The sequence below is a fragment of the Oncorhynchus keta genome, chromosome 35, assembly GCF_023373465.1.
Source record: "Oncorhynchus keta strain PuntledgeMale-10-30-2019 chromosome 35, Oket_V2, whole genome shotgun sequence".
NCBI lineage: Eukaryota > Metazoa > Chordata > Actinopteri > Salmoniformes > Salmonidae > Oncorhynchus > Oncorhynchus keta.
The window spans coordinates 40275084-40289545 of NC_068455.1; the positions used below are offsets into that span (position 1 = coordinate 40275084).

General features: G+C 45.7%; 1 protein-coding gene across 7 annotated transcripts in view; it reads right to left on the reverse strand.

Moving 5' to 3' along the window:
• asap2a (ArfGAP with SH3 domain, ankyrin repeat and PH domain 2a) overlaps positions 1–14462 on the reverse strand; it is a 95619-nt gene that overhangs the window by 45954 nt on the left and 35203 nt on the right. For all 7 annotated transcript variants that reach the window (XM_052496994.1, XM_052496999.1, XM_052497000.1 and 4 more), the window contains exons 3-4: positions 4359–4504; positions 740–814 (exon numbers count right to left, since the gene is read on the reverse strand). In XM_052496994.1, coding sequence (XP_052352954.1) covers positions 740–814; positions 4359–4504 — 221 coding nt within the window. The remainder of the gene's footprint in view (positions 1–739; positions 815–4358; positions 4505–14462) is intronic.

Consider the following 14462-nt stretch of genomic DNA (forward strand, 5'->3'; position numbering starts at 1 on the left):
TATGTCACTAATCGACTAAAACAATCTTGATCGACCAACAGCCTAACGACCAAACAATAGACCCGTCAACTAATTGGGGTCAGCCCTACTCTGTGCACAAGCCTACTCGTTTGGGCTGATGTAGCCTGTGGATGCCAACAGTTACAAAGGTGAGAGGTGGGGGGCATGGAAGAGAAGAAAAAAAAGAAAGCAAGAGACCTTGGAGATTTTAAGAGGCTAGAGTGAGCAGCCATGGGATAGCCAGTCTCTCAGAGAGAGAGAGGGAGGGAAAGAGAGAGAGATCAGAGAAGACCGTAATGAGTGCTGATTGGATTAGAGGCCTGGCAGACTGGGCTGTCTGGGGCCGGCCTCCCATTGATATAAACAAGATTCTGATTGCATTCCTGCAGTAGGCTGTCTGCACCATCCCACACTGGCTGACTGGTTTCTACTGGAGCTAGTAGAATATGTGGGCTGGTCCCAGACTTTAAATGTGTGACGGAGTGTAGTTACGGTGACGTCTAGTGCAAGAGCGGTGCGCCATTTATAGTTTCCACCCCCAACACACACACACACACACAAATCATCCTCATCTCACACACCTCATCTGTTCTCCAGCAGCTACAAAACATGTACAGTACCTAGTAATTACAACAGTGTAGTAGGGTAATGGAAGAGCTTTTACACATCTCTACTTTAATCTCTGCCTGTAATAACCAACACAGTGTAACAGAAAGCCATGCAGGATAGTGTTCCTCACCCCTTTGACTCCTTTCAGGTCTCCTTTCAGCAGGCTGTCCAGAGGGAAGGTGATGATGTTGTTCATGTTCTGGAACTGAAATGGACAGAGTGGAGAGGGCCTAGGTCAGAGGGGTTCAACGCGAGCATGGGTGAATAGTGACAACCACAGATTATGCGTGCTGTTTAAACGCACTCACCTTAGCTGGTTGTGTGTGTGTGTGTGTGTGTGTGTGTGTCTCTGTATTTCGGTGTCTTTGTAAAGACACTGTGTACTCTACAACGGTGTGTCTTAAAGTGATAGTCTACTCCCAGAAATAAAAATGATGAAACTCCTGACAATTTGGTGAAATCCTAGGTTCTCTCAGTAGGTCAAAACAGTTTTCACCATGATTGACCTTCTAGTGGTCTGTCTGTAAAACCAGGAAATGGTGTAGGACCGCATCATAGCCACGTACACTGACTACACTAAACTTTAAGAACACCTTCCTAATATATATAGAGTTGCTGCACCCCCCGACATAGATTTTCAAGTAGATTTAAGGTGCTCTCGAGTGGCGCAGCAGTCTAAGGCACCGCATCTCAGTGGAAGTAGGCGTCACTACAGTCCCTGGTTCGAATCTCGGCTGTATCACATCCGGCCGTGATTGTGAGTCTCCTAGGGCGGCGCACAAATTGCCCAGCATCGTCTGGGTTTGGCCGGGGTAGTTTGTCATTGAAAAGAAGAACGTGTTCTTAACGGACTTGCCTAGTTAAATAAAAGGCTAAATATATATATATACACATTTTATTTTTTAAGTCAAAACTGTAACTCCGCCACTCAGGAACATTCTATGGCCTTATGGTAAGCAACGTCAGTGTAGATTTGACCTTGTGTTTTAGGTTATTGTCCTGCTGAAGGGTGAATTCATCTCCCAGTGTCTAGTCGAAAGCAGACTGAACCAGGTTTTTCTTCAGGATTTTGACTGTGCTTAGCTCCATTCCTTAACAATTACAAGTATACCCATAACATGAAGCAGCCACCAGTATGCTTCAAAATATGGAGTGGTACTTAGTAATGTGATGTATTTGACCCAAACATAACACTTTGTATTCAGGACAAAAAGTGATTTGCTTTGCCACATTTTGTGCAGTATTACTTTAGTTCCTTGTTGGAAACAGGATGCATGTTTTGGAATATTTTTATTCTGTACAGGCTTCCTTCTTTTCACTATCAATTAGGTTACTATTGTGGAGTAACTACAATGTTGTTGATCCATCCACAGTTCTCTCCTATCACAGCCATTCAAACTAACTGTTTTGAAGTCACCACTGGCCTCATGGTGAAATCCCAGCGCGGTTTCCTGAGTTAGGAAGGACGCCTGTATCCTTGTAGTGACTGGACGTATTGATACACCATCGAAAATGTAATTGATAACATATTCAATGTCTGCTTTAAAAACAATCTTTACCCCATCTACCAATAGGTGCCCTTCTTCACGAGGCATCTGAAAAACCTCCCTGGTCTTTGTATGAAATTCACTGATTGTGACTGAGGGACCTTAATTGTGTGTGTGGGGTACAGTGATGAGGCAGTCATTCAAAAATCATGTTAAAACACTATTATTGCACACAGAGTGAGTCCATGCAACTTATTATGAGACTTGTTAAGCACATATTTACTCCTGAACTTATTTAGGCTTGCCATAACAAAATGGGTTGCATACTTACTAACTCAAAACATTTCAGCATTTCATTGTTTACTGAATCTGTCAATTTCAAAAACATAATTCCACTTTGACATTATGGGGTATTGTGACAAAAAATGACAATTGAATCCATTTTAAATTCAGGCTTTAAGACAGCAAAATGTGGAAAAGGTCAAGGGGCGTGAATACATAAATACAGAAGTATGTGGACCCCCTTCAAATGAGTGGATTCGGCTATTTCAGCCACACCCGTTGCTGACAGGTGTATAAAATTGAGCACACAGCCATGCAATCTCCATAGACAAACATTGGCAGTAGAATGGCCTTACTGAAGAACTTTGTGAGTTTCAATGTGGCACCGTCATAGGATGTCAGTTTGTCAAGTGTCTGACCTGCTCCAGCTGTTCCGGTCAACTGTAAGTGCTGTTTTTGTGAAGTGGAAATGTCTAGGAGCAACAACGGCTCAGCCACGAAATGGTAGACCACACAAGCTCACACAAAGGGTCCCCGAGTGCAGAAGCGCGTAAAACTCAGTCCTCGGTAGCAACACTCATCGAATTCCAAACTACCTCTGGAATCAACGTCAGCACAAAAACGGTTTGTCGGGAGCTTCATGAAATGGGTTTACATGGCCAAGCAGCCGCACACAAGCGGGGGCTGGAGTGGTGTAAAGCTCGCTGCCATTGGACTCTGGAACAGTGGAAACGCATTCTCTGGAGTGAGGAATCATGCTTCACCATCTGGCACTCTGAAGGACGAATCTGTGTTTGGCGGATGCCAGGAAAACACTACCTGCCGCAAAGCATAGTAGCAACTGTAAAGGTTGGTGGAGGAGGAATAATGGTCAGCGGCTGTTTTTCCATGGTTCGGGCTTGGCCCCTTAGTACCAGTGAAGGGAAATCTTAACGCTACAGCATACAATAACATTCTAGATGATTCTGTGCTTCCAACTTTGTGGCAACAATTTGGGGAAGGCCCTTTCCTGTTTCAGCATGACAATTCCCCCGTGCACAAAGCGAGGTCCATACAGAAATGGTTTGTCGAGATTGGTTTGGAAGAACTTGACTGGCTTGCACAGAGCCCTGACCTCAACCCCATCGAACAACTTTGGGATGAATTGGAACGCCGACTGCGAGCCAGGCCTAATCGCCCAACCTTGCCCGACCTCACTAATGGTTGTGGCTGAATGGAAGCAAGTCCCCGCAGCAATGTTCCAACATCCAGTGGAAAGTCCTCTCAGAAGAGTGGAGGCTGTTGTAGCAGCAAAAGGGGGGACCAACTCCATATTAATGGCCATGATTTTGGAATGAGACGTTCAATGAGCAGGTGTCCACATACTTTTGGTTAAGTAGTGTACTTTCTGAAGGCACTGGATCTGCTGTGGAATAAAAGGCATGTGTGTGCGTGTGGAATTCCTACCCTAGGGACATGGAGTGATTTCCATCCTGCTCTAATTGTGTGCTTATACTCTGGGGTCAGAATGTTATCGGGAATCGGAGGCCTTTGGGGTAGATCAGTTTTCCATCACAACGTCCAAAGTGCTACTTGAAGACCAAATACCTGCTGGATCCAATTTACAGAGACCCCATTTTGAATCCCAATATAGATTTAAACAACCCCCAAGCTTTATTAGAAACACCTGACAGTCATTCTAGAGGATTTTGCCTCACCACAAGAACAATGTCAATTTACGCAGAGAGCGGATTCACTGTTGATTTAATATGTGTCGTCTCAAGAACTGACCAGGTGGGTTGCCAGGTATGGAACTAGGTTGCCATGTTGGAGTCAGAAGATGGAATGGCTAATTTCCTGGCTTTGATTCTCGGCAGCCGTAAAACACTTATTTCATTCTAAATTCCTCAAGCTGGTAGACTTTTCCTCATTCAGAACAAATAATTAGTTTGAAGGTGCATAAAAGAACAAAACGGGGTTCATCTCAGTCTTTCTTCTCACCAGGTTTTTGAAGAGGGCGGTGAGCTCCTTGGTGAAGACCGAGAACTTGAGGAAGGCAGAACCCAGGTCAGGGTCGTCCCTGTAGACACAGTTCTCCCCAAACTTCTCCAGAGCCTGGGTGTACTGCTCCTCATTCTCCACATGGGCTGGAAGAAGAGGAGAGAAAGAAGGGATGAACACGGCAGCACCAAGCCAGTGTGCATATTAACAGTCCCTCTGCCAGCACCAAGCCAGTGTGCATATTAACAGTCCCTCTGCCAGCACCAAGCCAGTGTGCATATTAACAATCACTCTGCCAGCACCAAGCCAGTGTGCATATTAACAATCACTCTGCCAGCACCAAGCCAGTGTGCATATTAACAGTCCCTCTGCCAGCACCAAGCCAGTGTGCATATTAACAGTCTCTCTGCCAGCACCAAGCCAGTGTGCATATTAACAGTCCCTCTGCCAGCACCAAGCCAGTGTGCATATTAACAGTCCCTCTGCCAGCACCAAGCCAGTGTGCATATTAACAGTCCCTCTGCCAGCACCAAGCCAGTGTGCATATTAACAGTCCCTCTGCCAGCACCAAGCCAGTGTGCATATTAACAGTCCCTCTGCCAGCACCAAGCAGTGTGCATATTAACAGTCCCTCTGCCAGCACCAAGCCAGTGTGCATATTAACAATCACTCTGCCAGCACCAAGCCAGTGTGCATATTAACAATCACTCTGCCAGCACCAATCCAGTGTGCATATTAACAATCACTCTGCCAGCACCAATCCAGTGTGCATATTAACAGTCCTCTGCCAGCACCAAGCCAGTGTGCATATTAACATATCTGCCAGCACAGCCATATTAACAGTCCCTCTGCCAGCACCAAGCCAGTGTGCATATTAACAGTCCCTCTGCCAGCACCAAGCCAGTGTGCATATTAACAGTCCCTCTGCCAGCACCAAGCCAGTGTGCATATTAACAGTCCCTCTGCCAGCACCAAGCCAGTGTGCATATTAACAGTCCCTCTGCCAGCACCAAGCCAGTGTGCATATTAACAGTCACTCTGCCAGCACCAAGCCAGTGTGCATATTAACAATCACTCTGCCAGCACCAATCCAGTGTGCATATTAACAATCACTCTGCCAGCACCAATCCAGTGTGCATATTAACAATCACTCTGCCAGCACCAAGCCAGTGTGCATATTAACAATCACTCTGCCAGCACCAAGCCAGTGTGCATATTAACAATCACTCTGCCAGCACCAAGCCAGTGTGCATATTAACAATCACTCTGCCAGCACCAAGCCAGTGTGCATATTAACAATCACTCTGCCAGCACCAAGCCAGTGTGCATATTAACAATCACTCTGCCAGCACCAAGCCAGTGTGCATATTAACAATCACTCTGCCAGCACCAAGCCAGTGTGCACAATCACTCTGCCAGCACCAAGCCAGTGTGCATATTAACAATCACTCTGCCAGCACCAAGCCAGTGTGCATATTAACAATCACTCTGCCAGCACCAAGCCAGTGTGCATATTAACAATCACTCTGCCAGCACCAAGCCAGTGTGCATATTAACAATCACTCTGCCAGCACCAAGCCAGTGTGCATATTAACAATCACTCTGCCAGCACCAAGCCAGTGTGCATATTAACAATCACTCTGCCAGCACCAAGCCAGTGTGCATATTAACAATCACTCTGCCAGCACCAAGCCAGTGTGCATATTAACAATCACTCTGCCAGCACCAAGCCAGTGTGCATATTAACAATCACTCTGCCAGCACCAATCCAGTGTGCATATTAACAGTCCCTCTGCCAGCACCAAGCCAGTGTGCATATTAACAGTCTCTCTGCCAGCACCAAGCCAGTGTGCATATTAACAGTCCCTCTGCCAGCACCAAGCCAGTGTGCATATTAACAATCACTCTGCCAGCACCAAGCCAGTGTGCATATTAACAATCACTCTGCCAGCACCAAGCCAGTGTGCATATTAACAATCACTCTGCCAGCACCAAGCCAGTGTGCATATTAACAATCACTCTGCCAGCACCAAGCCAGTGTGCATATTAACAATCACTCTGCCAGCCTGTCCTTCGGGTATGGACATCAGTGGTGGAAAAAGTACCCAATTGTAATGCTTGAGTAAAAGAATGACTCAAGTTACAGTGAAAGTCACCCAGTAAAATACTACTTGAGTAAAAGTCTAAAAGTATTTGGTTTAAAATAAACTTAAGTATCAAATTCCTTATATAAAGCAAACTGTTATTTAACTGTAAAAAATGCACGGATAGCTAGGGGCACACTCCAGCATCATTTATAAACGAAGCATGTCTGCTTCCACCAGATCAGAGGCAGTCAGGATGACCAGGGATATGTGAGTGAATTGGACCCTTTTCCAGTCCGGCTAAGCATCCAAAATACTTTTGGGTGTCAGGGAAAATGTACATGATTTTCTTTAGGAATGTAGTAAAGTAAAAGTTATAAAAATAGTCAAGTACAGATACTTTAAAGTACTACTGAAGTAGGTTTTTGGGGGGTATCTGTACTGAAGTACTTTACACCACTGATGGACATACACACGGACCACGTGCACACGCACACTTTTTATGATCCTTACATGGCAATCAATGAATAATAAATAGGGGCCTTGGTTAGAGTGCACAGTGCAGTGTGTGTGGAATTCCATTCACTTCCATATCCCCCCTCCATCTCTCTGGCATTGTCTTTGGGAAACAAGGACACAATGGGACAGGGAGAGAGTTGGAGAAGACTGTGTCTGCATCCCAAATGGGGATGGGTCAAAAGTAGTGCACTAGGAGTGACTTCAGAGCAGCGGCCATGTGGCGGGGATGAGAAAAACAAAGGGCCTTGAAAGAGGAAGAGCGAGAGACTGGCGTCACCCAGTTAAAAGGGAACTATGGTTACACTGTCTGGGTTCAATTGTGCAGACGGAGCATCACAAACTCTCTCGTACAATGAGATGAAAGAAGAATTACTCATGAAAGTTGCCATTCATTAGACTTTGGGAGTCGATAGACAAAACTGACAGTGTCCCTGGTTACAGTTTGCACTTCCTGATTAGAACCCAGCTAGCACATAACGTTCTGAGAACCAAATGTAGCTTTTTTTTTTTAAGAGAGTGTTTGTCCTATGGTTAATTTGCATACAACCTTCCCATAATGTTTCATACAGGTTTTCTTAAGGTTCCATTTAAAAGTAATTTTCTCCAATTATTCAGAGAACGTTAAGAAACAACGTTCTTCTGTGTGAATTTCTGTACTTCTAAGAATGTCATTTAAAAACATTCATCCGTTCTCAGCGTCAACAAAACTCTATCCTCTATCTTGTTAAGTGTGATCTTAATGAATGCTTGTTTCCTTTGAAATAGGGTCTGTTTGAATTTACAAAAATGCACAGTTTTGTAAGAGTTGAAAAACATTGCAATCTCAGAACATTAAAACCCCAAAATTTACTTTCAGGGAACCATTAAAAAAACGTTCTCAGAACCTAAACTCTCCTTGCAATCTAAACATTGTTGTTCCCAGAACAGGTGAAGATCTCACTTCCAAGGCCTCCCGAGTGGCGCAGCGGTCTAAGGCATTGCATCACGACAGACCCGGGTTTGATACAGCTGACCGCAAACAGGAGACCCATGAAGCAGTGCACAGTGTCGTCCTGGTAAGGGGAGGGTTTGGCCGGCCGGGATGTCCTTGTCCCATCGCGCTCTAGCGACTCCTTGTGGCGGGACGGCCGCATGCTCGCTGACATGGTCCCCAGTTGTACGGCGTTTCCTCCGACACATTGGTGTGGGTTGGCTTCCGGGTTAGGCGATCAGTGTGTCAAGAAGCAGTGAGGCTTGGCAGGGTCGTGTTTCGGAGGACGCATGGCTCTCGACCTTCGCCTCTCCTGAGTCCATATGGGAGTTGCAGCGATGGGACAAGACTAGCTACCAATCGGATATCATGAAATTGGGTAGAAAAAAGGTGTAAAAAAAAAATACATCAAGGCTTCATTCCCAGAAGCAATAGGAAAACAAAAACGTATGTTCCCACAACTTCAAAATAACCTAATATAGCTAGCTAAATGACTAAAATGTACATGTTAGTCAGGTTGCTTCTAAAACTAAGGCTAAAGCTAATACATATGACTGTGGTATTAAAAAAATAAAATAATAATAATTTAAAAAAAAATCAAACTTAAGAGAGAGAGATGCCACCCGTGCGCGCGTGTGTGTGTCAGGAAGTTGGCAATTCAACTAATCAAACCCAGCAGCACCACTTCAAGCAACAGAAGGGAAGTCCATAAAGCAGGCCTGACAGATGTCACCTAGCCTCAGACCCACACTTCATTAAGTGCTGCTCACAGCTAATAAACCAGAGGTGGAGAGGAACACTGGGATTTGAGGCACTGGTTGGGTGCAGGGAGAGTTGCCATGACAACCCAGAGACCTTCCCTCGAGAACTATGGTGAATCACTAAAACAATACCGAAATGCACTACGGAAAAAGGAACAGCACGTCAGAAATCAGCTCAATGTAATTGAAGAATCCGTAGACTAACCACTTCTGGGAAAAGGCAGGTGGAGAGAGTTAACCAGGATGTGGGTCGGTTTCGGCGGTCTTATTGCCCGGTCGGGGGAGTGGGTGGCATTCGTGCCCTGGGCAGAGATGGCCCAGAACTCGCTTCGCCACTCCACTAACCTTATCCCTTCCATTGCGTACTGGGGTATCAGCCGGTTCTGGCTCCTTGGCATCAGAGTCAGACCGAGGCTCCTGCGGTGGACAACTTGTTCCGGCTCGCGGAGGAGACATGGGATGCCGCCGGGTCGCCCCAGAGGCTGGGGTTGGCGCGCAGCTGGGGGGAGTACTGTCACGACTTCAGGCGAAGTCTGTTCCTCTCCTTGTTCGGGCAGCGTTCGGCGGTCGACATCACCCGTGTTCTAGCCACCGCCAATCCACCTTTCATTTTCCATTTGTTTTGTCTTGTTTTCCCGCACACCTGGTTTCCATTCCTTCATTACTTGATGTACATATAACCCTCGGTTCCTTCCATGTCGGTGTTTAGAATTGTTTGTCGTAAAGTGTTTGTGCACTTCAGACTGGTCTGCGAAGGGTTATTTCTATCCGTATTTTGTTTTTCTCGGTGCAGTTTGTTTTGCCTCATTAAACTGCAAGGGGTTGTTAACCAGTTCTGCTCTCCTGCGCCTGACTTCCCTGCAGCCAGTTGCGCACGTTTTACTAAAATAACTCAAGTGTGACATCACAGTGTGACATCACATCACAACCAGTGATGAACAAACACCATTGTAAATACAACCCATATTTATGGTTATTTATTTTACCTTTTGTACTTTAACCATTTGTACATTTGTAATATCTTTATTCTTTTGGAACTTCCGTAAGTGTAATGTTTACTGTTTATTGTTATTTTTTATTTCACTTTTGTATATTATCTACTTCACTTGCTTTGGAAATGTCAACATATGTTTCCCATGCCATTACAGCCCCTTGAATTGAATTGAATTGATAGTGACAGAGAGATGTCTTAATGTTTACTATTCATTTTTGATCATTTCCCTTTGGTTTCTTGTCTATTTCACCTGCTTTGGCAACGTAAAGAAATGTTTCCCTTGCCAATAAAGCCCTTTGAATTAAATTGAGACGTTTTTAAAAAAAAGTAGTACGGAGCTGCGGCTCTGAATATTGTTTCTTTATCCTATGTAATGTTTTCTCAGTGAATTTGGTGGGTGTTGTCCCCTGTTCAGAGAAAGTAGTCCTTGAAGTTGTTTAGGTTTATGTCCTACATCCTGATATTACCAGGTGCTGACCACTAGAGGGTGCTGTTCCTACTATTAGGTGATTTGTTAAAGGGAACGTTCACCCGAATTACATATTGCTTTTCTTAACCTGTAAGCAGTCTACTGAAAAGGTACGACAGCAACCTATGCTTTGGTTTTGTTTACCTGGCCACTGTTTCAAATGCAAACTTTTTAGCATTTGTGGCACAAATCCACCCAATAACAGGAGCGTTGCCATCTAATAGTCAGAACCTTGTAATATCAGGATATACGATGGGAAATAAAGCTAACAACTTCAATGACTAATTTATCTGAATTGGGGGCACCAAATTCACTGAGAATGCATTACATAGAATGAAGAAGAAAAAAATACTGAGCCATACCGCTATACTACTTGTCACACAGAGAAGCGATGCGGTATACTCGCTGTAGGAATCCTCATGTCTTACTCATTGTTTAGAATTGTTTCGGGTCCAAATCGGAAGTGTATTAATATATTTCTTTAAAGTTATAATTTAAAAATGGCCAATGTAGGTGCAATCAATTAGCTACATTTCACAGAGATCAAATTATATTTCAACAAAATAATGTTGCAGGAACACTAAATCTTATCCGTTTTCAACTACAGAAATGATTTCAGAACAATTGGAGAAGGTGAGTTGAAATCCTCTTTCCTGTGCTTTTTGAGGTGGAAAGACAGAGTGAGAGAGACAGAGACACAGACAGAGAGACACAGACAGAGAGACACAGACACAGAGACACAGACACAGAGACACAGACACAGAGACACAGACACAGAGACACAGACACAGAGACACAGACACAGAGACACAGACACAGAGACACAGAGACACAGACACAGAGACACAGACACAGAGACACAGACACAGAGACACAGACACAGAGACACAGACACAGAGACACAGAGTGAGAGAGACACAGAGTGAGAGAGACACAGAGTGAGAGAGAGACACAGAGAGAGAGAGACACAGAGTGAGAGAGACACAGAGTGAGAGACAGACACAGAGACACAGACACAGACACAGAGACACAGAGAGAGAGACACAGAGACAGACAGAGACACAGAGTGAGAGAGACACAGAGTGAGAGAGACACAGAGACAGACAGAGACACAGAGTGAGAGACACACAGAGAGAGAGACACAGAGACACAGAGAGAGAGAGACACAGAGTGAGAGAGACACAGAGTGAGAGAGACACAGAGTGAGAGAGACACAGAGTGAGAGAGACACAGAGTGAGAGAGACACAGAGTGAGAGAGACGGAGTGAGAGAGACGGAGTGAGAGAGACGGAGTGAGAGAGACGGAGTGAGAGAGACGGAGTGAGAGAGACGGAGTGAGAGAGACGGAGTGAGAGAGACGGAGTGAGCGAAAGAGAGAGAGATGCGGAGGAGTGTGAGTATCGACACCCCAAGGCATCTGCCCCCAGAGAATGACTCAGCGGAACACATTATCGCACAGCATCTGTCCAGACAGACTGTCACACACACGTCCAACCTTTAACGTGTTCACACGTGAAATTGAAGAACTTACAAGCAACTCTTATGGTGAGGCAATAAGATCAAGGTGGATGAATCATGTCTAGAACCAGCAGATCAAAAAAATCCCACCGCAAGATAAACATGAACGACAAGCACTGTGTTTGGAGTCCTCTGAGCTCATAGGCATAGATTTAACGAGCGAGTTGAAAGTCCTTGATTAAATTTTTTTTTTAAAAGGCTTTTAAACCCTAATCCAAAAGTCAAATTGTCTACTGAAGGACATTTTTCCTGCATTTAGAGAACCCACAATCTAGTCAAGTTACCTGAATGGGACCTACCGTTGAATAGCCCATGGGTTGCTGTTTTATTTGCCTGTGCTCACCTCTGGCCATAGGTGGCTGACGCGACAACACACGTTCAAACACACGCAGACTGTTTAGGCAGCAAACCCAGCTGCTTTGTTGTGGGTCGCCCTGGCCTGTGTGTCGCCAGCGGGCACTGCCTGGGCTTTTGTTTTTTCTAGTGGCACCTGAGATCAGGGCCTCTCGGTGCCTCAACTTTCCACCCTTGACAGAAAACACAAGGCTAGTCTCCTGTTTACTGTAATGCAACCCCAGCAGACAGACACGTCAATGTACTGTGTGTCTGAGTGTGTGTGTGCCACCCTCCCCAGTGCATTCCTACGCTGTCTCTCGTCTCTTTCCGTCACAGCCAGGGATAGTCAGTGATGACATGACATGGAGGGCTGGCTTCTGGCTTTCATCCACAACGGATGAAATCGAGGGAATGACTTGGGTTCCCGTCTGTGGCAGGCCCCCAGGAAATGGTGGCCCCCTTGTTTTATGGGAATCTTGAAAAGGAGGGAGAAGGTGACACAATTCACCCATTGAAAGCCCTTTGAAAATCCACACACAGGCAGAGACACAGTTCTTTGACAACTCAATGCATACAAAAACACACAGAACAAACACACAGAACAAACCAACTGTAGATCTGCAAGAACAAACGTAACACACACACAGACGTCCCCTGCTGTGGACAATCTAACAGCATAGAGAGTGGTGGGGTGTTGTTATTCCAGCATTGTCTGTTCCAGACAGCTCTTTGTTTAATCAACAGATAGTAGCCTAGCTTCTGTTTCCTCAACCCAAACTCTCTCTCTCTCTCTCTCTCTAGGGCTGGTCAATCACAAGCTTACTTTGCTGGAGGTTTCAGCACGGACAAAACTCTATGTCCACATCCCCATCTATTTCCAGCTTAGGACCACACTGTCCACGGAGGCTGAATAAATACTGCTGGACTTAACGGCCAAATTGTGAAAAGGGTGTTAAGGTTTACCCAGAGGACCACCGATTGGAGGGGAGAGGGATGGTCATTAGGGCATTATGACAGTCCTGCTGTTTCTGTGGCTCTCAGTGGCCTCTACCTGCAGTTCAGGCACATCCATTCACAGTATAGTTACATTAGTGCTTCTGGAAGCCTAATTCCCTCCGTTACCTGGCAGCTTGGCGATAAAGTGTGTGTGTGGCTTGTGATGGGGGGGAAAAAGCAAGACTGCAAGGGGAATGACAACATGAGTTCATTTGTGTCCGTATCCACAGGATGTGGCTGTGTGCTTCCAGTATGTATCATGCATGTTATATTCCTCACCGTTTACAACACGTGTGTGCAAGCGAGTACTAAGTAGCGGTGTACTCATTATCATGGGTGTGATGCCTGCCTGTGGAGCCATGGGCTCTGGCTAAACAAGGTTTAGCCAGAAAAACAGATCTATCCCAGTGGCACAACAGTGCATACAGCAGAGCACCATCAGTTAGACCAACAGCTGTGTCTGAATATAAACCAGCCAGATGTAAAAACTCTGGGGGTTTGAATAAAGTCTTTTTCTTATTTTAGCCTGCGGGCCAATAGAGTGGTGATAGGGTGACAGATTTGCAGGCCCAGTGATGGGCAGACTGATAGACGGCACCAGGGAAGCCATGAGGCGGGGCAAGGGGACGTTCCGCTCCAGTTCTGTCAGTCTGACCGGGCTCTCCACTGGGTCTCTGTCCTCCAGGAGGATGGCTGTGTCCATGGTGAAGGAGGCACGCATCATCTTCTCTGCTCGACTGCCACTGACCGACTGCCAACCTGGTTGACTGCCTGCCGGATTGACTGCCTGCCGGATTGACTGCCTGCCGGATTGACTGCCTGCCTGATGGACTCTTCAAGACCAGCAAGAGAGGCTCCTCAAATCAACTGTAACAGGTCAGAATCTCTGGGATGCTGCTTTCTGAGAAAAAAATAAATAAAATACTGTCCATTTGGACAACATAGCTGTCATCTTCTCAAAAGCTAGCCTTTTTACCTGAGTGTGAGAAAGGAGAGAGGATGTGATGGAGAGCCAGAGGGAGGCCCGAGATAAAACAGCACGTCAGTATTACTGGAGGGCCTGGTCAGGTCAAAAGTTAACACAACGTCCAAATGGCATGAGTCTGGAGCAAGAGTCTTCGAGACATGAACTTTGCGTATGGAATAACATTACAAACCTGGGCATGTGAAGGTCGTGGTTATGAGAAGCCAGCCATGTTGTCGAATGGACAAGAATAGTTCTCTCAGAAAGCAGCATGCCAAAGCAAAGGAGGGCAGGCAGCAACACAGATTGAAAAGAGCGACAGAGCAGAGAGAGATTTCTCCCAATTCGCACCAACTGTCATGGATGAATATTTCACCAAAGGAGAGTGAAGCCCAGGCGACTGACTAAGATTGTGGGTAGGGAAGGGAACCTGGGTGAGATGTCTTAGGTTCAGTTCAGCGCCTCTAGCCCACATTAGAATACCAAGCAGCAC